The sequence below is a fragment of the Thermobia domestica genome, chromosome 4, assembly GCF_964235325.1.
Source record: "Thermobia domestica chromosome 4, izTheDome1.hap1.1, whole genome shotgun sequence".
Classification (NCBI taxonomy): domain Eukaryota; kingdom Metazoa; phylum Arthropoda; class Insecta; order Zygentoma; family Lepismatidae; genus Thermobia; species Thermobia domestica.
Genome location: NC_137457.1, coordinates 245,265,483 through 245,289,559, shown reverse-complemented (window position 1 = coordinate 245,289,559; position 24,077 = coordinate 245,265,483). Strand labels below are relative to the sequence as shown.

Below are 24,077 nucleotides of genomic sequence, written 5' to 3'. Positions count from 1 at the left end.
AGAAACAACGTTGACTTGTATGATCGACTGGGGTGAGGTATTGGAGCCATAATATCTGGTTGCCTAACTTTGTAGTTATTACGAAGCTAAATATGTCCATAAGGAAACGTATCTTGGAAGAAACCGTAATGTTCGTCTTTCCAGTTTCTCATGGGTTTGCACTTATTTGAAGCTTCATTTCTGACCTCCAACACATTACAAGTCTCTTGAAACTTCTTCATCCAAGCTAATATGGTGCGAGACGGAACGTTACATTGTCGATCAAAATTAAAATTTCGCACATCTAGAACAGACTTTGTTTCGTAGCAATTATGAGCTTAGGTAACATGATATTCTATATTTCAATCCTAAATTGCTATTAATTATATAAGGTGGTGTTTGTTCCTCTTTTCGTAAACACTGTTTTCAACCAATATAAGTTATTTCGCCTGTGCAGTATTGAAGTTTCAAATAATCATCCGGCTTGACGCCACCCTGTAGAATTCGGTAATACGTTGGTGGTTATATGATCACTGAGATATAACAATGAAACTTTCAATACTTTCGTTAATTTGTATACTGGTAAATTTCTGTTGAAAAGTGTTTACTTAAAACCTAAATACGAATGAAAACAGTAGAAAAGATATATAAATTGCATCAAATTAATTTACTGGGACGACATAGCAACAAAACTAGCTAACACAAAGTCTTTTCATATAACAAATAGGATAAGCAAGGAGAACTATTTATATGTAACTTCATTACACACAGAAAAACTAGCTGTATTGATTCTATACAATAGCTCTGTGCTGTACGAGCAATTTAAAATTTTTAACAAGCATGATGCTGCTTCAACGGATCATATTTTGGGGTAGTTTTAAAGAGGTATTCGGTATTAATACTACACGGCATGGTAAGTCATTTTAGTAACATACTATCAATGTTTTCCTGTATACGTGTCCGAAACAATTATTTTAAGAGAAAAGTGTTTTTCTTATTAAACAGATATGATTGTTATGACGGGTAATGAAATGTGTAATATACGGTTTACATGTGGTTACGAGAATCAAAATATAGTCGAAAGCGAAGAGCAACATAGTAGACCTAACAACAACAAATGGCATTCTTGATGTCATGAAACTAAAATTGAATTTTTGATTTGTTATTAATTTTTCTTACAAACGCTTTAAAAATAATAATCTAGCTTGACGCCACATCCACTTTAGTTTGTTAACAGTTCTCCGTATGAAGGAGCAGCAACAGAGTACTATCGATTGTTATATATTTTACGATTCTTAACAGTGGCGATTGTAACATGATAAATATTTTAATGTTTCACTACTACACAGTTGTTGCAGAATAACTTTGGAGTAAAAAAAAAAACTACCTCAAATAGGCAACAACGTTTTATAGAGGTGATACTACAGGAGAATTAACAACAATATTACTATCCTTGCTTAAATGCATTGATTTTTATTCAATCTTATATATCAAATCAAACTCATTTATTTGTTGACTTAATAAAATATAGTAAAACGAATTGACATTGGATTATCCACCACTTATTCAGATTCTTTTACATTTATTCAGATAATTTTACGTTCTAGTGTATTTATTTTTATTTACTTTTCTGATACTGATATTCTAAAGCATGACGGAAACAAGTGATATGTGATACTACTTAAATAATGAAATACTAGTATTTTAATCTGATTTCATTACCGGATCTAGATATTCACGAAAAGGAATCTCATGAGAAAACCTAACTTTTGTGTGTTTGTGTGTGCGTATGAGATAGAAAGTTAATAAACAAAATTTCCGTTTACTTACCTTCTCTACCTGGATTTGAAGGCTAGGATCACCAGTGGGAGTAAAGCCACACGAATTTGTGTTTCCCGTTGCGACGCTTCTTGTTGCGTTTTTTCGTGAAACAGATAAGCCACCAGTGGCTGGTGTCACTTTATTGTCGCCAGATTTTTTGTTTGCTTTTCTTATATCTTTTAAGTCAGCTTCTGAGAAATTCTGGAAATATTGATTTTAATACTCTTGTTAGATCTAAACAAAAAGTATAATTAATAGGAATTATATAGAACAGCTTCACTTTGGAGACAGTAGCTTTGTTTCTAGTTTTGCCAGTGGAAGGAGGTTACTTGTGTTCTGCAACGTATCATTTTCACATCTTGTGTTACATAGGTATTTTATTATTATAAAATTTATTTAAAACATGGATTTTTAAACACGTGTTCTTTTGCAGGTATACATATGAAACGATGAATCTGAAGAAATTGGATATAGTTTTAAATATTCGAATACAATACGTTAAGAAATGGAAACCACTAGTAAACTTGGGCGAGATAATCACCCTAGCTACCTTGTGCATGTAAGAAATTTTAAAAGTATGCTATTCATAAACACGTTCACACTTTCATGGGATATTAACCATACATAGACACAGTTGAGGTCACTGTTATCCGTTAGTATGTTAACGGATTGCTTTCATGAACAAACATTGTCGAGATAATCACTCAAGCTATTTTTGCGAAAAGCAGATTTAAAAAATTCCTTTTTGAATGGAATATAAACTATTGTTAATCACCGTTAAGGCCGTCGTGATCCGTTAAATCGTTAACACATTGTATACATTAGCAAACTGGGGCAATGTAGACACTCAAAAAAGATATTATGAAAATCGGAATTTAAAAAAGAATGCATCCGTTGAAGGGTTCTCATGCGAAGCAACGGGCGGACGTACCTACTAATAACAATCTTATCAAGTCTCAGTTGGTGATATTAATAAACTTTAAAATATATTTAAAGAAAATATACCCCACAACGAGACATATGCTAATCGATACACGTCATTGAACTAAACAAAGTTCTGACTATTTATACGAGTACAAGGGAAAATCACAAAAGTGACTATTTAATTTATTTTTGAATGCGAAGCAATCCAACCATGAAAATGAACTTTTTTATGTATATGATATCACACTAAAAATTCATATAGTCGCTACGGCAGTGCAGATATTTACTCCAGAGGAATGAATTAGTCCGCAAGGAGGACGAATCTGCCATCATTGTTGCAGATATATTTTATTCATAAGTCAGTTAGCAGCCTGCATTCAGAGTGTCAAACATCTTCGAATGTATTTCTTTAGAAATACAGAAAGATGGTAGTTAACGGGACTAGATCGGGAATTTGTACGGCGGGTGTTGGTTGGAGTCCATCAACGTGAAACATTTTCCTCCCATAGATTGGTATTTAATGCCTGCCACTTGCTTTTTGTCCGTTATATCAATTCGTCGGCTGAAATAAATATTTGAATATATTCTACACAAATCTCTACAATCTCTGGATGAATTTCAGACGGATGGTTCCCCTTCCTACATAATGATAGAAAAACAGTGCACAAAACGACTTTTCTGTCACATTTCAGTAGCTTGCGGGAAACATGGTGACTTAGTGTTTCAGCGATTATCCCTAAAACCTTGGGTCCCTGATGTGATACCCAGCCAAGTAATTTGTTCTCGACAACATCTTTTAGATGGGTTTTCCCTGTATAATACAGTTAGTTCCCACTTTCTCATTCCACAATTTATTCCCTCTTTATCATTCACTTCCCTTAATCAAGTGCCTTCCTTAGCCTAAAGAGCTTAAAACTAAGACGTTAAAATGTAAGATTTCATTTCAATTCATATTACGTACCACGTTTGAATTTGTCTAGAGTGAACATAAGCAAAAACATGCTGAGCTATGATGACTGTGAGACGTACTACCCTTTGACTCATCTTACAATATTTTAATTACACACGAAGAAAACATTGGGATATTCAGCTCAAATTACCTTATTTTCTATTCTCATTTCCATCAGTATAAAGCTAGTGCGTAAACATTTATGCTGTATAAGAACAACTTCATCTATTGAAGTGAAACAGTTGCTGAAGTATATCACCATCAACTTTTCAGTATGCTACTAACAGCATAACAGTTCTTAACGGTTAATGAGATATAGACCAAACTTATCAACTCAAAACCAACTACTTTGATTTCTCTATGTTGAAACAAAATACTTTTCAAAGATAAGAGATCAAACGATGGTAACTACCATATGTATTACTGAATGGTGTTTTTATGTGTGTATGTTATTTAATACAGTCCTTATATCTTGTAATTGAACAATTTGGTACGTGAGAATAAATTTATTTTTTAATATAAAATACTTCTCATCATCCAGATATGCATTCTGCGGACATATTACTATACTGTGACGCAGAACCGACTGACACATTTCAAGGTGAAATATTGCACAATAACATTTTAAAATTTTTTTCTGACCAGAACAAAATGATTTATTTAATAACTATACGAGTTTTGTTACAGTTTCATGGACCTAACGTCCTCTTCATCAGACATTGAGAAAAGACAGAAGACAGCAAATCTTATATCTTCCTCAGCCGTTAGTTAGTATTTTCATTTATCATTAGGGATCATTAGGGATAAACGAAAATGCTAACTAACGCCTGAGGAAGATATAAGATTTGATGTCATCTGTCTTTTCTCAATGTCTGATGAAGAGGACGTTAGGTCCATGAAACTGCAACATAAATCGTATACTTATTAAATAATTAATTTTGTTCTGGAAAAAAAATTTTTTTGAATGTTGTTGTGACTATTCAGAACTATGGAGTATATTTAATATTGCACAAGTGTAATAACTTATATTGGTTGGCGTGGAAGGAATCGGAAGAAGAAACAACGTTGACTTGTATGATCGACTGGGGTGAGGTATTAGAGCCATAATATCTGGTTGCCTAACTTTGTAGTTATTACGAAGCTAAATATGTCCATAAGGAAACGTATCTTGGAAGAAACCGTAATGTTCGTCTTTCCAGTTTCTCATGGGTTTGCACTTACTTGAAGCTTCATTTCTGACCTCCAACACATTACAAGTCTCTTGAAACTTCTTCATCCAAGCTAATATGGTGCGAGACGGAACGTTACATTGTCGATCAAAATTAAAATTTCGCACATCTAGAACAGACTTAGTTTCGTAACAATTATGAGCTTAGGTAACATGATATTCTATATTTCAATCCTAAATTGCTATTAATTATATAAGGTGGTGTTTGTTCCTCTTTTCGTAAACACTGTTTTCAACCAATATAAGTTATTTCGCCTGTGCAGTATTGAAGTTTCAAATAATCATCCGGCATGACGCCACCCTGTAGAATTCGGTAATACGTTGGTGGTTATATGATCACTGAGATATAACAATGAAACTTTCAATACTTTCGTTAATTTGTATACTGGTAAATTTCTGTTGAAAAGTGTTTACTTAAAACCTAAATACGAATGAAAACAGTAGAAAAGATATATAAATTGCATCAAATTAATTTACTGGGACGACATAGCAACAAAACTAGCTAACACAAAGTCTTTTCATATAACAAATAGGATAAGCAAGGAGAACTATTTATATGTAACTTCATTACACACAGAAAAACTAGCTGTATTGATTCTATACAATAGCTCTGTGCTGTACGAGCAATTTAAAATTTTTAACAAGCATGATGCTGCTTCAACGGATCATATTTTGGGGTAGTTTTAAAGAGGTATTCGGTATTAATACTACACGGCATGGTAAGTCATTTTAGTAACATACTATCAATGTTTTCCTGTATACGTGTCCGAAACAATTATTTTAAGAGAAAAGTGTTTTTCTTATTAAACAGATATGATTGTTATGACGGGTAATGAAATGTGTAATATACGGTTTACATGTGGTTACGAGAATCAAAATATAGTCGAAAGCGAAGAGCAACATAGTAGACCTAACAACAACAAATGGCATTCTTGATGTCATGAAACTAAAATTGAATTTTTGATTTGTTATTAATTTTTCTTACAAACGCTTTAAAAATAATAATCTAGCTTGACGCCACATCCACTTTAGTTTGTTAACAGTTCTCCGTATGAAGGAGCAGCAACAGAGTACTATCGATTGTTATATATTTTACGAATCTTAACAGTGGCGATTGAAACATGATAAATATTTTAATGTTTCACTACTACACAGTTGTTGCAGAATAACTTTGGAGTAAAAAAAAAAAAACTACCTCAAATAGGCAACAACGTTTTATAGAGGTGATACTACAGGAGAATTAACAACAATATTACTATCCTTGCTTAAATGCATTGATTTTTATTCAATCTTATATATCAAATCAAACTCATTTATTTGTTGACTTAATAAAATATAGTAAAACGAATTGACATTGGATTATCCACCACTTATTCAGATTCTTTTACATTTATTCAGATAATTTTACGTTCTAGTGTATTTATTTTTATTTACTTTTCTGATACTGATATTCTAAAGCATGACGGAAACAAGTGATATGTGATACTACTTAAATAATGAAATACTAGTATTTTAATCTGATTTCATTACCGGATCTAGATATTCACGAAAAGGAATCTCACGAGAAAACCTAACTTTTGTGTGTTTGTGTGTGCGTATGAGATAGAAAGTTAATAAACAAAATTTCCGTTTACTTACCTTCTCTACCTGGATTTGAAGGCTAGGATCACCAGTGGGAGTAAAGCCACACGAATTTGTGTTTCCCGTTGCGACGCTTCTTGTTGCGTTTTTTCGTGAAACAGATAAGCCACCAGTGGCTGGTGTCACTTTATTGTCGCCAGATTTTTTGTTTGCTTTTCTTATTTCTTTTAAGTCAGCTTCTGAGAAATTCTGGAAATATTGATTTTAATACTCTTGTTAGATCTAAACAAAAAGTATAATTAATAGGAATTATATAGAACAGCTTCACTTTGGAGACAGTAGCTTTGTTTCTAGTTTTGCCAGTGGAAGGAGGTTACTTGTGTTCTGCAACGTATCATTTTCACATCTTGTGTTACATAGGTATTTTATTATTATAAAATTTATTTAAAACATGGATTTTTAAACACGTGTTCTTTTGCAGGTATACATATGAAACGATGAATCTGAAGAAATTGGATATAGTTTTAAATATTCGAATACAATACGTTAAGAAATGGAAACCACTAGTAAACTTGGGCGAGATAATCACCCTAGCTACCTTGTGCATGTAAGAAATTTTAAAAGTATGCTATTCATAAACACGTTCACACTTTCATGGGATATTAACCATACATGGACACAGTTGAGGTCACTGTTATCCGTTAGTATGTTAACGGATTGCTTTCATGAACAAACATTGTCGAGATAATCACTCAAGCTATTTTTGCGAAAAGCAGATTTAAAAAATTCCTTTTTGAATGGAATATAAACTATTGTTAATCACCGTTAAGGCCGTCGTGATCCGTTAAATCGTTAACACATTGTATACATTAGCAAACTGGGGCAATGTAGACACTCAAGAAAGATATTATGAAAATCGGAATTTAAAAAAGAATGCATCCGTTGAAGGGTTCTCATGCGAAGCAACGGGCGGACGTACCTACTAATAACAATCTTATCAAGTCTCAGTTGGTGATATTAATAAACTTTAAAATATATTTAAAGGAAATATACCCCACAACGAGACATATGCTAATCGATACACGTCATTGAACTAAACAAAGTTCTGACTATTTATACGAGTACAAGGGAAAATCACAAAAGTGACTATTTAATTTATTTTTGAATGCGAAGCAATCCAACCATGAAAATGAACTTTTTTATGTATATGATATCACACTAAAAATTCATATAGTCGCTACGGCAGTGCAGATATTTACTCCAGAGGAATGAATTAGTCCGCAAGGAGGACGAATCTGCCATCATTGTTGCAGATATATTTTATTCATAAGTCAGTTAGCAGCCTGCATTCAGAGTGTCAAACATCTTCGAATGTATTTCTTTAGAAATACAGAAAGATGGTAGTTAACGGGACTAGATCGCGAATTTGTACGGTGGGTGTTGGTTGGAGTCCATCAACGTGAAACATTTTCCTCCCATAGATTGGTATTTAATGCCTGCCACTTGCTTTTTGTCCGTTATATCAATTCGTCGGCTGAAATAAATATTTGAATATATTCTACACAAATCTCTACAATCTCTGGATGAATTTCAGACGGATGGTTCCCCTTCCTACATAATGATAGAAAAACAGTGCACAAAACGACTTTTCTGTCACATTTCAGTAGCTTGCGGGAAACATGGTGACTTAGTGTTTCAGCGATTATCCCTAAAACCTTGGGTCCCTGATGTGATACCCAGCCAAGTAATTTGTTCTCGACAACATCTTTTAGATGGGTTTTCCCTGTATAATACAGTTAGTTCCCACTTTCTCATTCCACAATTTATTCCCTCTTTATCATTCACTTCCCTTAATCAAGTGCCTTCCTTAGCCTAAAGAGCTTAAAACTAAGACGTTAAAATGTAAGATTTCATTTCAATTCATATTACGTACCACGTTTGAATTTGTCTAGAGTGAACATAAGCAAAAACATGCTGAGCTATGATGACTGTGAGACGTACTACCCTTTGACTCATCTTACAATATTTTAATTACACACGAAGAAAACATTGGGATATTCAGCTCAAATTACCTTATTTTCTATTCTCATTTCCATCAGTATAAAGCTAGTGCGTAAACATTTATGCTGTATAAGAACAACTTCATCTATTGAAGTGAAACAGTTGCTGAAGTATATCACCATCAACTTTTTCAGTATGCTACTAACAGCATAACAGTTCTTAACGGTTAATGAGATATAGACCAAACTTATCAACTCAAAACCAACTACTTTGATTTCTCTATGTTGAAACAAAATACTTTTCAAAGATAAGAGATCAAACGATGGTAACTACCATATGTATTACTGAATGGTGTTTTTATGTGTGTATGTTATTTAATACAGTCCTTATATCTTGTAATTGAACAATTTGGTACGTGAGAATAAATTTATTTTTTAATATACTTCTCATCATCCAGATATGCATTCTGCGGACATATTACTATACTGTGACGCAGAACCGACTGACACATTTCAAGGTGAAATATTGCACAATAACATTTTAAAATTTTTTTCTGACCAGAACAAAATGATTTATTTAATAACTATACGAGTTTTTTACAGTTTCATGGACCTAACGTCCTCTTCATCAGACATTGAGAAAAGACAGAAGATAGCAAATCTTATATCTTCCTCAGCCGTTAGTTAGTATTTTCATTTATCATTAGGGATCATTAGGGATAAACGAAAATGCTAACTAACGCCTGAGGAAGATATAAGATTTGATGTCATCTGTCTTTTCTCAATGTCTGATGAAGAGGACGTTAGGTCCATGAAACTGTAACATAAATCGTATACTTCTTAAATAATTAATTTTGTTCTGGCAAGAAAAATTTTTTTGAATGTTGTTGTGACTATTCAGAACTATGGAGTATATTTAATATTGCACAAGTGTAATAACTTATATTGGTTGGCGTGGAAGGAATCGGAAGAAGAAACAACGTTGACTTGTATGATCGACTGGGGTGAGGTATTGGAGCCATAATATCTGGTTGCCTAACTTTGTAGTTATTACGAAGCTAAATATGTCCATAAGGAAACGTATCTTGGAAGAAACCGTAATGTTCGTCTTTCCAGTTTCTCATGGGTTTGCACTTATTTGAAGCTTCATTTCTGACCTCCAACACATTACAAGTCTCTTGAAACTTCTTCATCCAAGCTAATATGGTGCGAGACGGAACGTTACATTGTCGATCAAAATTAAAATTTCGCACATCTAGAACAGACTTAGTTTCGTAACAATTATGAGCTTAGGTAACATGATATTCTATATTTCAATCCTAAATTGCGATTAATTATATAAGGGGTTTTTGTTCCTCTTTTCGTAAACACTGTTTTCAACCAATATAAGTTATTTCGCCTGTGCAGTATTGAAGTTTCAAATAATCATCCGGCTTGACGCCACCCTGTAGAATTGGGTAATACGTTGGTGGTTATATGATCACTGAGATATAACAATGAAACTTTCAATACTTTCGTTAATTTGTATACTGGTAAATTTCTGTTGAAAAGTGTTTACTTAAAACCTAAATACGAATGAAAACAGTAGAAAAGATATATAAATTGCATCAAATTAATTTACTGGGACGACATAGCAACAAAACTAGCTAACACAAAGTCTTTTCATATAACAAATAGGATAAGCAAGGAGAACTATTTATATGTAACTTCATTACACACAGAAAAACTAGCTGTATTGATTCTATACAATAGCTCTGTGCTGTACGAGCAATTTAAAATTTTTAACAAGCATGATGCTGCTTCAACGGATCATATTTTGGTGTAGTTTTAAAGAGGTATTCGGTATTAATACTACACGGCATGGTAAGTCATTTTAGTAACATACTATCAATGTTTTCCTGTATACGTGTCCGAAACAATTATTTTAAAAGAAAAGTGTTTTTCTTATTAAACAGATATGATTGTTATGAGGGGTAATGAAGTGTGTAATATACGGTTTACATGTGGTTACGAGAATCAAAATATAGTCGAAAGCGAAGAGCAACATAGTAGACCTAACAACAACAAATGGCATTCTTGATGTCATGAAACTAAAATTGAATTTTTGATTTGTTATTAATTTTTCTTACAAACGCTTTAAAAATAATAATCTAGCTTGACGCCACATCCACTTTAGTTTGTTAACAATTCTCCGTATGAAGGAGCAGCAACAGAGTACTATCGATTGTTATATATTTTACGATTCTTAACAGTGGCGATTGTAACATGATAAATATTTTAACGTTTCACTACTACACAGTTGTTGCAGAATAACTTTGGAGTAAAAAAAACTACCTCAAATAGGCAACAACGTTTTATAGAGGTGATACTACAGGTGAATTAACAACAATATTACTATCCTTGCTTAAATGCATTGATTTTTATTCAATCTTATATATCAAATCAAACTCATTTATTTGTTGACTTAATAAAATATAGTAAAACGAATTGACATTGGATTATCCACCACTTATTCAGATTCTTTTACATTTATTCAGATAATTTTACGTTCTAGTGTATTTATTTTTATTTACTTTTCTGATACTGATATTCTAAAGCATGACGGAAACAAGTGATATGTGATACTACTTAAATAATGAAATACTAGTATTTTAATCTGATTTCATTACCGGATCTAGATATTCACGAAAAGGAATCTCACGAGAAGACCTAACTTTTGTGTGTTTGTGTGTGCGTATGAGATAGAAAGTTAATAAACAAAATTTCCGTTTACTTACCTTCTCTACCTGGATTTGAAGGCTAGGATCACCAGTGGGAGTAAAGCCACACGAATTTGTGTTTCCTGTTGCAACGCTTCTTGTTGCGTTTTTTCGTGAAACAGATAAGCCACCAGTGGCTGGTGTCACTTTATTGTCGCCAGATTTTTTGTTTGCTTTTCTTATTTGTTTTAAGTCAGCTTCTGAGAAATTCTGGAAATATTGATTTTAACACTCTTGTTAGATCTAAACAAAAAGTATAATTAATAGGAATTATATAGAACAGCTTCACTTTGGAGACAGTAGCTTTGTTTCTAGTTTTGCCAGTGGAAGGAGGTTACTTGTGTTCTGCAACGTATCATTTTCACATCTTGTGTTACATAGGTACTTTATTATTATAAAATTTATTTAAAACATGGATTTTAAACACGTGTTTTTTTGCAGGTATACATATGAAACGATGAATCTGAAGAAATTGGATATAGTTTTAAATATTCGAATACAATACGTTAAGAAATGGAAACCACTAGTAAACTTGGGCGAGATAATCACTCTAGCTACCTTGTGCATGTAAGAAATTTTAAAAGTATGCTATTCATAAGCACGTTCACACTTTCATGGGATATTAACTATACATAGGCACAGTTGAGGTCACTGTTATCCGTTAGTATATTAACGGATTGATTTCATGAACAAACATTGTCGAGATAATCACTCAAGCTATTTTTGCGAAAAGCAGATTTAAAAATTCCTTTTGTGTATGGAATATAAACTATTGTTAATCACCGTTAAAGCCGTCGTGATCCGTTAAATCGTTAACACATTGTATACATTAGCAAACTGGGGCAATGTAGACACTCAAGAAAGATATTATGAAAATCGGAATTTAAAAAAGAATGCGTCCGTTGAAGGGTTGTCATGCGAAGCAACGGGCGGACGTACCTACTAATAACAATCTTATCAAGTCTCAGTTGGTGATATTAATAAACTTTAAAATATTTTTAAAGGAAATATACCCCACAACGAGACATATGCTAATCGATACACGTCATTGAACTAAACAAAGTTCTGACTATTTATACCAGTACAAGGAAGAATCACAAAAGTGACTATTTAATTTATTTTTGAATGCGAAGCAATCCAACCATGAAAATGTACTTTTTATGTATATGATATCACACTAAAAATTCATATAGTCACTACGGCAGTGCAGATATTTACTCCAGAGGAATGAATTAGTCCGCAAGGAGGACGAATCTGCCATCACTGTTGCAGAAATATTTTATTCATAAGTCAGTTAGCAGCCTGCATTCAGAGTGTCAAACATCTTCGAATGTATTTCTTCAGAAATACAGAAAGATGGTAGTTAACGGGACTAGATCGGGAATTTGTACGGTGGGTGTTGGTTGGAGTCCATCAACGTGAAACATTTTCCTCCCATAGATTGGTATTTAATGCCTGCCACTTGCTTTTTGTCCGTTATATCAATTCGTCGGCTGAAATAAATGTTTGAATATATTCTACACAAATCTCTACAATCTCTGGATGAATTTCAGACGGATGGTTCTCTTTCCTACATAATAATAGAAAAACAGTGCACAAAACGACTTTTCTGTCACATTTCAGTAGCTTGCGGGAAACATGGTGACTTAGTGTTTCAGCGATTATCCCTAAAACCTTGGGTCCCTGATGTGATACCCAGCCAAGTAATTTGTTCTCGACAACATCTTTTAGATGGGTTTTCCCTGTATAATACAGTTAGTTCCCACTTTCTCATTCCACAATTTATTCCCTCTTTATCATTCACTTCCCTTAATCAAGTGCCTTCCTTAGCCTAAAAAGCTTAAAACTAAGACATTAAAATGTAAGATTTCATTTCAATTCATATTACGTACCACGTTTGAATTTGACTAGAGTGAACATAAGCAAAAACATGCTGAGCTATGATGACTGTGAGACGTACTACCCTTTGACTCATCTTACAATATTTTAATTACACACGAAGAAAACATTGGGATATTCAGCTCAAATTACCTTATTTTCTATTCTCAATTCCATCAGTATAAAGCTAGTGCGTAAACATTTATGCTGTATAAGAACAACTTCATCTATTGAAGTGAAAAAGTTGCTGAAGTATATCACCATCAACTTTTTCAGTATGCTGCTAACAGCATAACAGTTCTTAACGGTTAATGAGATATAGACCAAACTTATCAACTCAAAACCAACTACTTTGATTTCTCTATGTTGAAACAAAATACTTTTCAAAGATAAGAGATCAAACGATGGTAACTACCATATGTATCAGTGAATGGTGTGTTTTATGTGTGTATGTTATATCTTGTAATTGAACAATTTGGTACGTGAGAATAAATTTATTTTTTAATATACTTCTCATCATCCAGATATGCATTCTGCGGACATATTACTATACTGTGACGCAGAACCGACTGACACATTTCAAGGTGGAATTTTGCACAATAACATTTTAAATTTTTTTTCTGACCAGAACAAAATGATTTATTTAATAACTATACTTGTTTTGTTACAGTTTCATGGACCTAACGTCCTCTTCATCAGACATTGAGAAAAAACAGATGACAGCAAATCTTATATCTCCCTCAGCTGTTAGTTAGCATTTTCATTTATCATTAGGGATCATTAGGGATAAATGAAAATGCTAACTAACGCCTGAGGAAGATATAAGATTTTCTGTCATCTGTCTTTTCTCAGTGTATGATGAAGAGGACGTTAGGTCCATGAAACTGTAACAAAAATCGTATACTTATTAAATAATTAATTTTGTTCTGGTCAGAAAATTTTTTTTGAATGTTGTTGTGACTATTCAGAACTATGGAGTATATTTAATATTGCACAAGTGTAATAACTTATATTGGTTGGCGTGGAAGGAATCGGAAGAAGAAAAAACGTTGACTTGTATGATCGACTGGGGTGAGGTATTAGAGCCATAATATCTGGTTCCTAACTTTGTAGTTATTACGAAGCTAAATATGTCCATAAGGAAACGTAACTTGGAAGAAACCGTAATGTTCGTCTTTCCAGTTTCTCATGGGTTTGCACTTATTTGAAGCTTCATTTCTGACCTCCAACACATTACAAGTCTCTTGAAACTTCTTCATCCAAGCTAATATGGTGCGAGACGGAACGTTACAATGTCGATCAAAATTAAAATTTCGCACATCTAGAACAGACTTAGTTTCGTAACAACTATGAGCTTTGGTAACATGATATTCTATATTTCAATCCTAAATTGCGATTAATTATATAAGGTGGTGTTTGATCCTCTTTTCGTAAACACTGTTTTCAACCAATATAAGTTATTTCGCCTGTGCAGTATTGAAGTTTCAAATAATCATCCGGATTGACGCCATCCTGTAGAATTGGGTAATACGTTGGTGGTTATATGATCATTGAGATATAACAATGAAACTTTCAATACTTTCGTTAATTTGTATACTGGTAAATTTCTGTTGAAAAGTGTTTACTTAAAACCTAAATACGAATGAAAACAGTAGAAAAGATATATAAATTGCATCAAATTAATTTACTGGGATGAAATAGCAACAAAACTAGCTAACACAAAGTCTTTTTATATTAGAAATAGGATAAGCAAGGAGAACTATTTATATGTAACTTCATTACACACAGAAAAACTAGCTGTATTGATTCTATACAATAGCTCTGTGTTGTACGAGCAATTTAAAATTTTTAACAAGCATGATGCTGCTTCAACGGATCATATTTTGGGGTAGTTTTAAAGAGGTATTCGGTATTAATACTACACGGCATGGAAAAACATTTTAGTAACATACTATCAATGTTTTCCTGTATACGTGTCCGAAACAATTATTTTAAAAGAAAAGTGTTTTTCTTATTAAACAGATATGATTGTTATGAGGGGTAATGAAGTGTGTAATATACGGTTTACATGTGGTTACGAGAATCAAAATATAGTCGAAAGCGAAGAGCAACATAGTAGACCTAACAACAACAAATGGCATTCTTGATGTCATGAAACTAAAATTGAATTTTTGATTTGTTATTAATTTTTCTTACAAACGCTTTAAAAATAATAATCTAGCTTGACGCCACATCCACTTTAGTTTGTTAACAGTTCTCCGTATGAAGGAGCAGCAACAGAGTACTATCGATTGTTATATATTTTACGATTCTTAACAGTGGCGATTGTAACATGATAAATATTTTAACGTTTCACTACTACACAGTTGTTGCAGAATAACTTTGGAGTAAAAAAAAACTACCTCAAATAGGCAACAACGTTTTATAGAGGTGATACTACAGGTGAATTAACAACAATATTACTATCCTTGCTTAAATGCATTGATTTTTATTCAATCTTATATATCAAATCAAACTCATTTATTTGTTGACTTAATAAAATATAGTAAAACGAACTGACATTGGATTATCCACCACTTATTCAGATTCTTTTACATTTATTCAGATAATTTTACGTTCTAGTGTATTTATTTTTATTTACTTTTCTGATACTGATATTCTAAAGCATGACGGAAACAAGTGATATGTGATACTACTTAAATAATGAAATACTAGTATTTTAATCTGATTTCATTACCGGATCTAGATATTCACGAAAAGGAATCTCACGAGAAAACCTAACTTTTGTGTGTTTGTGTGTGCGTATGAGATAGAAAGTTAATAAACAAAATTTCCGTTTACTTACCTTCTCTACCTGGATTTGAAGGCTAGGATCACCAGTGGGAGTAAAGCCACACGAATTTGTGTTTCCTGTTGCAACGCTTCTTGTTGCGTTTTTTCGTGAAACAGATAAGCCACCAGTGGCTGGTGTCACTTTATTGTCGCCAGATTTTTTGTTTGCTTTTCTTATATCTTTTAAGTCAGCTTCTGAGAAATTCTGGAAATATTGATTTTAACACTCTTGTTAGATCTAAACAAAAAGTATAATTAATAGGAATTATATAGAACAGCTTCACTTTGGAGACAGTAGCTTTGTTTCTAGTTTTGCCAGTGGAAGGAGGTTACTTGTGTTCTGCAACGTATCATTTTCACATCTTGTGTTACATAGGTACTTTATTATTATAAAATTTATTTAAAACATGGATTTTAAACACGTGTTTTTTTGCAGGTATACATATGAAACGATGAATCTGAAGAAATTGGATATAGTTTTAAATATTCGAATACAATACGTTAAAAAATGGAAACCACTAGTAAACTTCGGCGAGATAATCACTCTAGCTACCTTGTGCATGTAAGAAATTTTAAAAGTATGCTATTCATAAGCACGTTCACACTTTCATGGGATATTAACCATACATAGGCACAGTTGAGGTCACTGTTATCCGTTAGTATATTAACGGATTGATTTCATGAACAAACATTGTCGAGATAATCACTCAAGCTATTTTTGCGAAAAGCAGATTTAAAAATTCCTTTTGTGTATGGAATATAAACTATTGTTAATCACCGTTAAAGCCGTCGTGATCCGTTAAATCGTTAACACATTGTATACATTAGCAAACTGGGGCAATGTAGACACTCAAGAAAGATATTATGAAAATCGGAATTTAAAAAAGAATGCGTCCGTTGAAGGGTTGTCATGCGAAGCAACGGGCGGACGTACCTACTAATAACAATCTTATCAAGTCTCAGTTGGTGATATTAATAAACTTTAAAATATTTTTAAAGGAAATATACCCCACAACGAGACATATGCTAATCGATACACGTCATTGAACTAAACAAAGTTCTGACTATTTATACCAGTACAAGGAAGAATCACAAAAGTGACTATTTAATTTATTTTTGAATGCGAAGCAATCCAACCATGAAAATGTACTTTTTATGTATATGATATCACACTAAAATTTCATATAGTCACTACGGCAGTGCAGATATTTACTCCAGAGGAATGAATTAGTCCGCAAGGAGGACGAATCTGCCATCACTGTTGCAGAAATATTTTATTCATAAGTCAGTTAGCAGCCTGCATTCAGAGTGTCAAACATCTTCGAATGTATTTCTTCAGAAATACAGAAAGATGGTAGTTAACGGGACTAGATCGGGAATTTGTACGGTGGGTGTTGGTTGGAGTCCATCAACGTGAAACATTTTCCTCCCATAGATTGTTATTTAATGCCTGCCACTTGCTTTTTGTCCGTTATATCAATTCGTCGGCTGAAATAAATGTTTGAATATATTCTACACAAATCTCTACAATCTCTGGATGAATTTCAGACGGATGGTTCTCTTTCCTACATAATAATAGAAAAACAGTGCACAAAACGACTTTTCTGTCACATTTCAGTAGCTTGCGGGAAACATGGTGACTTAGTGTTTCAGCGATTATCCCTAAAACCTTGGGTCCCTGATGTGATACCCAGCCAAGTAATTTGTTCTCGACAACATCTTTTAGATGGGTTTTCCCTGTATAATACAGTTAGTTCCCACTTTCTCATTCCACAATTTATTCCCTCTTTATCATTCACTTCCCTTAATCAAGTGCCCTCCTTAGCCTAAAGAGCTTAAAACTAAGACGTTAAAATGTAAGATTTCATTTCAATTCATATTACGTACCACGTTTGAATTTGACTAGAGTGAACATAAGCAAAAACATGCTGAGCTATGATGACTGTGAGACGTACTACCCTTTGACTCATCTTACAATATTTTAATTACACACGAAGAAAACATTGGGATATTCAGCTCAAATTACCTTATTTTCTATTCTCAATTCCATCAGTATAAAGCTAGTGCGTAAACATTTATGCTGTATAAGAACAACTTCATCTATTGAAGTGAAAAAGTTGCTGAAGTATATCACCATCAACTTTTTCAGTATGCTGCTAACAGCATAACAGTTCTTAACGGTTAATGAGATATAGACCAAACTTATCAACTCAAAACCAACTACTTTGATTTCTCTATGTTGAAACAAAATACTTTTCAAAGATAAGAGATCAAACGATGGTAACTACCATATGTATCAGTGAATGGTGTGTTTTATGTGTGTATGTTATATCTTGTAATTGAACAATTTGGTACGTGAGAATAAATTTATTTTTTAATATACTTCTCATCATCGAGATATGCATTCTGCGGACATATTACTATACTGTGACGCAGAACCGACTGACACATTTCAAGGTGGAATTTTGCACAATAACATTTTAAATTTTTTTTCTGACCAGAACAAAATGATTTATTTAATAACTATACTTGTTTTGTTACAGTTTCATGGACCTAACGTCCTCTTCATCAGACATTGAGAAAAAACAGATGACAGCAAATCTTATATCTCCCTCAGCTGTTAGTTAGCATTTTCATTTATCATTAGGGATCATTAGGGATAAATGAAAATGCTAACTAACGCCTGAGGAAGATATAAGATTTTCTGTCATCTGTCTTTTCTCAGTGTATGATGAAGAGGACGTTAGGTCCATGAAACTGTAACAAAAATCGTATACTTATTAAATAATTAATTTTGTTCTGGTCAGAAATTTTTTTTGAATGTTGTTGTGACTATTCAGAACTATGGAGTATATTTAATATTGCACAAGTGTAATAACTTATATTGGTTGGCGTGGAAGGAATCGGAAGAAGAAAAAACGTTGACTTGTATGATCGACTGGGGTGAGGTATTAGAGCCATAATATCTGGTTCCTAACTTTGTAGTTATTACGAAGCTAAATATGTCCATAAGGAAACGTAACTTGGAAGAAACCGTAATGTTCGTCTTTCCAGTTTCTCATGGGTTTGCACTTATTTGAAGCTTCATTTCTGACCTCCAACACATTACAAGTCTCTTGAAACTTCTTCATCCAAGCTAATATGGTGCGAGACGGAACGTTACAATGTCGATCAAAATTAAAATTTCGCACATCTAGAACAGACTTAGTTTCGTAACAACTATGAGCTTTGGTAACATGATATTCTATATTTCAATCCTAAATTGCGATTAATTATATAAGGTGGTGTTTGTTCCTCTTTTCGTAAACACTGTTTTCAACCAATATAAGTTATTTCGCCTGTGCAGTATTGAAGTTTCAAATAATCATCCGGATTGACGCCATCCTGTAGAATTGGGTAATACGTTGGTGGTTATATGATCATTGAGATAAAACAATGAAACTTTCAATACTTTCGTTAATTTGTATACTGGTAAATTTCTGTTGAAAAGTGTTTACTTAAAACCTAAATACGAATGAAAACAGTAGAAAAGATATATAAATTGCATCAAATTAATTTACTGGGATGAAATAGCAACAAAACTAGCTAACACAAAGTCTTTTTATATTAGAAATAGGATAAGCAAGGAGAACTATTTATATGTAACTTCATTACACACAGAAAAACTAGCTGTATTGATTCTATACAATAGCTCTGTGTTGTACGAGCAATTTAAAATTTTTAACAAGCATGATGCTGCTTCAACGGATCATATTTTGGGGTAGTTTTCAAGAGGTATTCGGTATTAATACTACACGGCATGGAAAAACATTTTAGTAACATACTATCAATGTTTTCCTGTATACGTGTCCGAAACAATTATTTTAAAAGAAAAGTGTTTTTCTTATTAAACAGATATGATTGTTATGAGGGGTAATGAAGTGTGTAATATACGGTTTACATGTGGTTACGAGAATCAAAATATAGTCGAAAGCGAAGAGCAACATAGTAGACCTAACAACAACAAATGGCATTCTTGATGTCATGAAACTAAAATTGAATTTTTGATTTGTTATTAATTTTTCTTACAAACGCTTTAAAAATAATAATCTAGCTTGACGCCACATCCACTTTAGTTTGTTAACAGTTCTCCGTATGAAGGAGCAGCAACAGAGTACTATCGATTGTTATATATTTTACGATTCTTAACAGTGGCGATTGTAACATGATAAATATTTTAACGTTTCACTACTACACAGTTGTTGCAGAATAACTTTGGAGTAAAAAAAACTACCTCAAATAGGCAACAACGTTTTATAGAGGTGATACTACAGGTGAATTAACAACAATATTACTATCCTTGCTTAAATGCATTGATTTTTATTCAATCTTATATATCAAATCAAACTCATTTATTTGTTGACTTAATAAAATATAGTAAAACGAACTGACATTGGATTATCCACCACTTATTCAGATTCTTTTACATTTATTCAGATAATTTTACGTTCTAGTGTATTTATTTTTATTTACTTTTCTGATACTGATATTCTAAAGCATGACGGAAACAAGTGATATGTGATACTACTTAAATAATGAAATACTAGTATTTTAATCTGATTTCATTACCGGATCTAGATATTCACGAAAAGGAATCTCACGAGAAAACCTAACTTTTGTGTGTTTGTGTGTGCGTATGAGATAGAAAGTTAATAAACAAAATTTCCGTTTACTTACCTTCTCTACCTGGATTTGAAGGCTAGGATCACCAGTGGGAGTAAAGCCACACGAATTTGTGTTTCCTGTTGCAACGCTTCTTGTTGCGTTTTTTCGTGAAACAGATAAGCCACCAGTGGCTGGTGTCACTTTATTGTCGCCAGATTTTTTGTTTGCTTTTCTTATATCTTTTAAGTCAGCTTCTGAGAAATTCTGGAAATATTGATTTTAACACTCTTGTTAGATCTAAACAAAAAGTATAATTAATAGGAATTATATAGAACAGCTTCACTTTGGAGACAGTAGCTTTGTTTCTAGTTTTGCCAGTGGAAGGAGGTTACTTGTGTTCTGCAACGTATCATTTTCACATCTTGTGTTACATAGGTACTTTATTATTATAAAATTTATTTAAAACATGGATTTTAAACACGTGTTTTTTTGCAGGTATACATATGAAACGATGAATCTGAAGAAATTGGATATAGTTTTAAATATTCGAATACAATACGTTAAAAAATGGAAACCACTAGTAAACTTGGGCGAGATAATCACTCTAGCTACCTTGTGCATGTAAGAAATTTTAAAAGTATGCTATTCATAAGCACGTTCACACTTTCATGGGATATTAACCATACATAGGCACAGTTGAGGTCACTGTTATCCGTTAGTATATTAACGGATTGATTTCATGAACAAACATTGTCGAGATAATCACTCAAGCTATTTTTGCGAAAAGCAGATTTAAAAATTCCTTTTGTGTATGGAATATAAACTATTGTTAATCACCGTTAAAGCCGTCGTGATCCGTTAAATCGTTAACACATTGTATACATTAGCAAACTGGGGCAATGTAGACACTCAAGAAAGATATTATGAAAATCGGAATTTAAAAAAGAATGCGTCCGTTGAAGGGTTGTCATGCGAAGCAACGGGCGGACGTACCTACTAATAACAATCTTATCAAGTCTCAGTTGGTGATATTAATAAACTTTAAAATATTTTTAAAGGAAATATACCCCACAACGAGACATATGCTAATCGATACACGTCATTGAACTAAACAAAGTTCTGACTATTTATACCAGTACAAGGAAGAATCACAAAAGTGACTATTTAATTTATTTTTGAATGCGAAGCAATCCAACCATGAAAATGTACTTTTTATGTATATGATATCACACTAAAATTTCATATAGTCACTACGGCAGTGCAGATATTTACTCCAGAGGAATGAATTAGTCCGCAAGGAGGACGAATCTGCCATCACTGTTGCAGAAATATTTTATTCATAAGTCAGTTAGCAGCCTGCATTCAGAGTGTCAAACATCTTCGAATGTATTTCTTCAGAAATACAGAAAGATGGTAGTTAACGGGACTAGATCGGGAATTTGTACGGTGGGTGTTGGTTGGAGTCCATCAACGTGAAACATTTTCCTCCCATAGATTGGTATTTAATGCCTGCCACTTGCTTTTTGTCCGTTATATCAATTCGTCGGCTGAAATAAATATTTGAATATATTCTACACAAATCTCTACAATCTCTGGATGAATTTCAGACGGATGGTTCTCTTTCCTACATAACAATAGAAAAACAGTGCACAAAACGACTTTTCTGTCACATTTCAGTAGCTTGCGGGAAACATGGTGACTTAGTGTTTCAGCGATTATCCCTAAAACCTTGGGTCCCTGATGTGATACCCAGCCAAGTAATTTGTTCTCGACAACATCTTTTAGATGGGTTTTCCCTGTATAATACAGTTAGTTCCCACTTTCTCATTCCACAATTTATTCCCTCTTTATCATTCACTTCCCTTAATCAAGTGCCTTCCTTAGCCTAAAGAGCTTAAAACTAAGACGTTAAAATGTAAGATTTCATTTCAATTCATATTACGTACCACGTTTGAATTTGACTAGAGTGAACATAAGCAAAAACATGCTGAGCTATGATGACTGTGAGACGTACTACCCTTTGACTCATCTTACAATATTTTAATTACACACGAAGAAAACATTGGGATATTCAGCTCAAATTACCTTATTTTCTATTCTCAATTCCATCAGTATAAAGCTAGTGCGTAAACATTTATGCTGTATAAGAACAACTTCATCTATTGAAGTGAAAAAGTTGCTGAAGTATATCACCATCAACTTTTTCAGTATGCTGCTAACAGCATAACAGTTCTTAACGGTTAATGAGATATAGACCAAACTTATCAACTCAAAACCAACTACTTTGATTTCTCTATGTTGAAACAAAATACTTTTCAAAGATAAGAGATCAAACGATGGTAACTACCATATGTATCAGTGAATGGTGTGTTTTATGTGTGTATGTTATATCTTGTAATTGAACAATTTGGTACGTGAGAATAAATTTATTTTTTAATATACTTCTCATCATCGAGATATGCATTCTGTGGACATATTACTATACTGTGACGCAGAACCGACTGACACATTTCAAGGTGGAATTTTGCACAATAACATTTTAAATTTTTTTTCTGACCAGAACAAAATGATTTATTTAATAACTATACTTGTTTTGTTACAGTTTCATGGACCTAACGTCCTCTTCATCAGACATTGAGAAAAAACAGATGACAGCAAATCTTATATCTCCCTCAGCTGTTAGTTAGCATTTTCATTTATCATTAGGGATCATTAGGGATAAATGAAAATGCTAACTAACGCCTGAGGAAGATATAAGATTTTCTGTCATCTGTCTTTTCTCAGTGTATGATGAAGAGGACGTTAGGTCCATGAAACTGTAACAAAAATCGTATACTTATTAAATAATTAATTTTGTTCTGGTCAGAAAATTTTTTTTGAATGTTGTTGTGACTATTCAGAACTATGGAGTATATTTAATATTGCACAAGTGTAATAACTTATATTGGTTGGCGTGGAAGGAATCGGAAGAAGAAAAAACGTTGACTTGTATGATCGACTGGGGTGAGGTATTAGAGCCATAATATCTGGTTCCTAACTTTGTAGTTATTACGAAGCTAAATATGTCCATAAGGAAACGTAACTTGGAAGAAACCGTAATGTTCGTCTTTCCAGTTTCTCATGGGTTTGCACTTATTTGAAGCTTCATTTCTGACCTCCAACACATTACAAGTCTCTTGAAACTTCTTCATCCAAGCTAATATGGTGCGAGACGGAACGTTACAATGTCGATCAAAATTAAAATTTCGCACATCTAGAACAGACTTAGTTTCGTAACAACTATGAGCTTTGGTAACATGATATTCTATATTTCAATCCTAAATTGCGATTAATTATATAAGGTGGTGTTTGTTCCTCTTTTCGTAAACACTGTTTTCAACCAATATAAGTTATTTCGCCTGTGCAGTATTGAAGTTTCAAATAATCATCCGGATTGACGCCATCCTGTAGAATTGGGTAATACGTTGGTGGTTATATGATCA

The 24,077-nt window shown here is 33.0% G+C and overlaps 1 protein-coding gene across 3 annotated transcripts in view; it reads right to left on the bottom strand.

Moving 5' to 3' along the window:
• LOC145683953 (uncharacterized) overlaps positions 1-24,077 on the bottom strand; it is a 318,861-nt gene that overhangs the window by 155,089 nt on the left and 139,695 nt on the right. For 2 of the 3 annotated variants that reach the window (XM_081755667.1, XM_081755669.1), the window contains exons 9-13: positions 20,668-20,859; positions 15,965-16,156; positions 11,260-11,451; positions 6,540-6,731; positions 1,810-2,001 (exon numbers count right to left, since the gene is read on the bottom strand). In XM_081755667.1, the coding sequence (XP_081611793.1) occupies positions 1,810-2,001; positions 6,540-6,731; positions 11,260-11,451; positions 15,965-16,156; positions 20,668-20,859 (960 nt within the window). The remainder of the gene's footprint in view (positions 1-1,809; positions 2,002-6,539; positions 6,732-11,259; positions 11,452-15,964; positions 16,157-20,667; positions 20,860-24,077) is intronic. The other variant, XM_081755668.1, reaches the window with a different exon arrangement.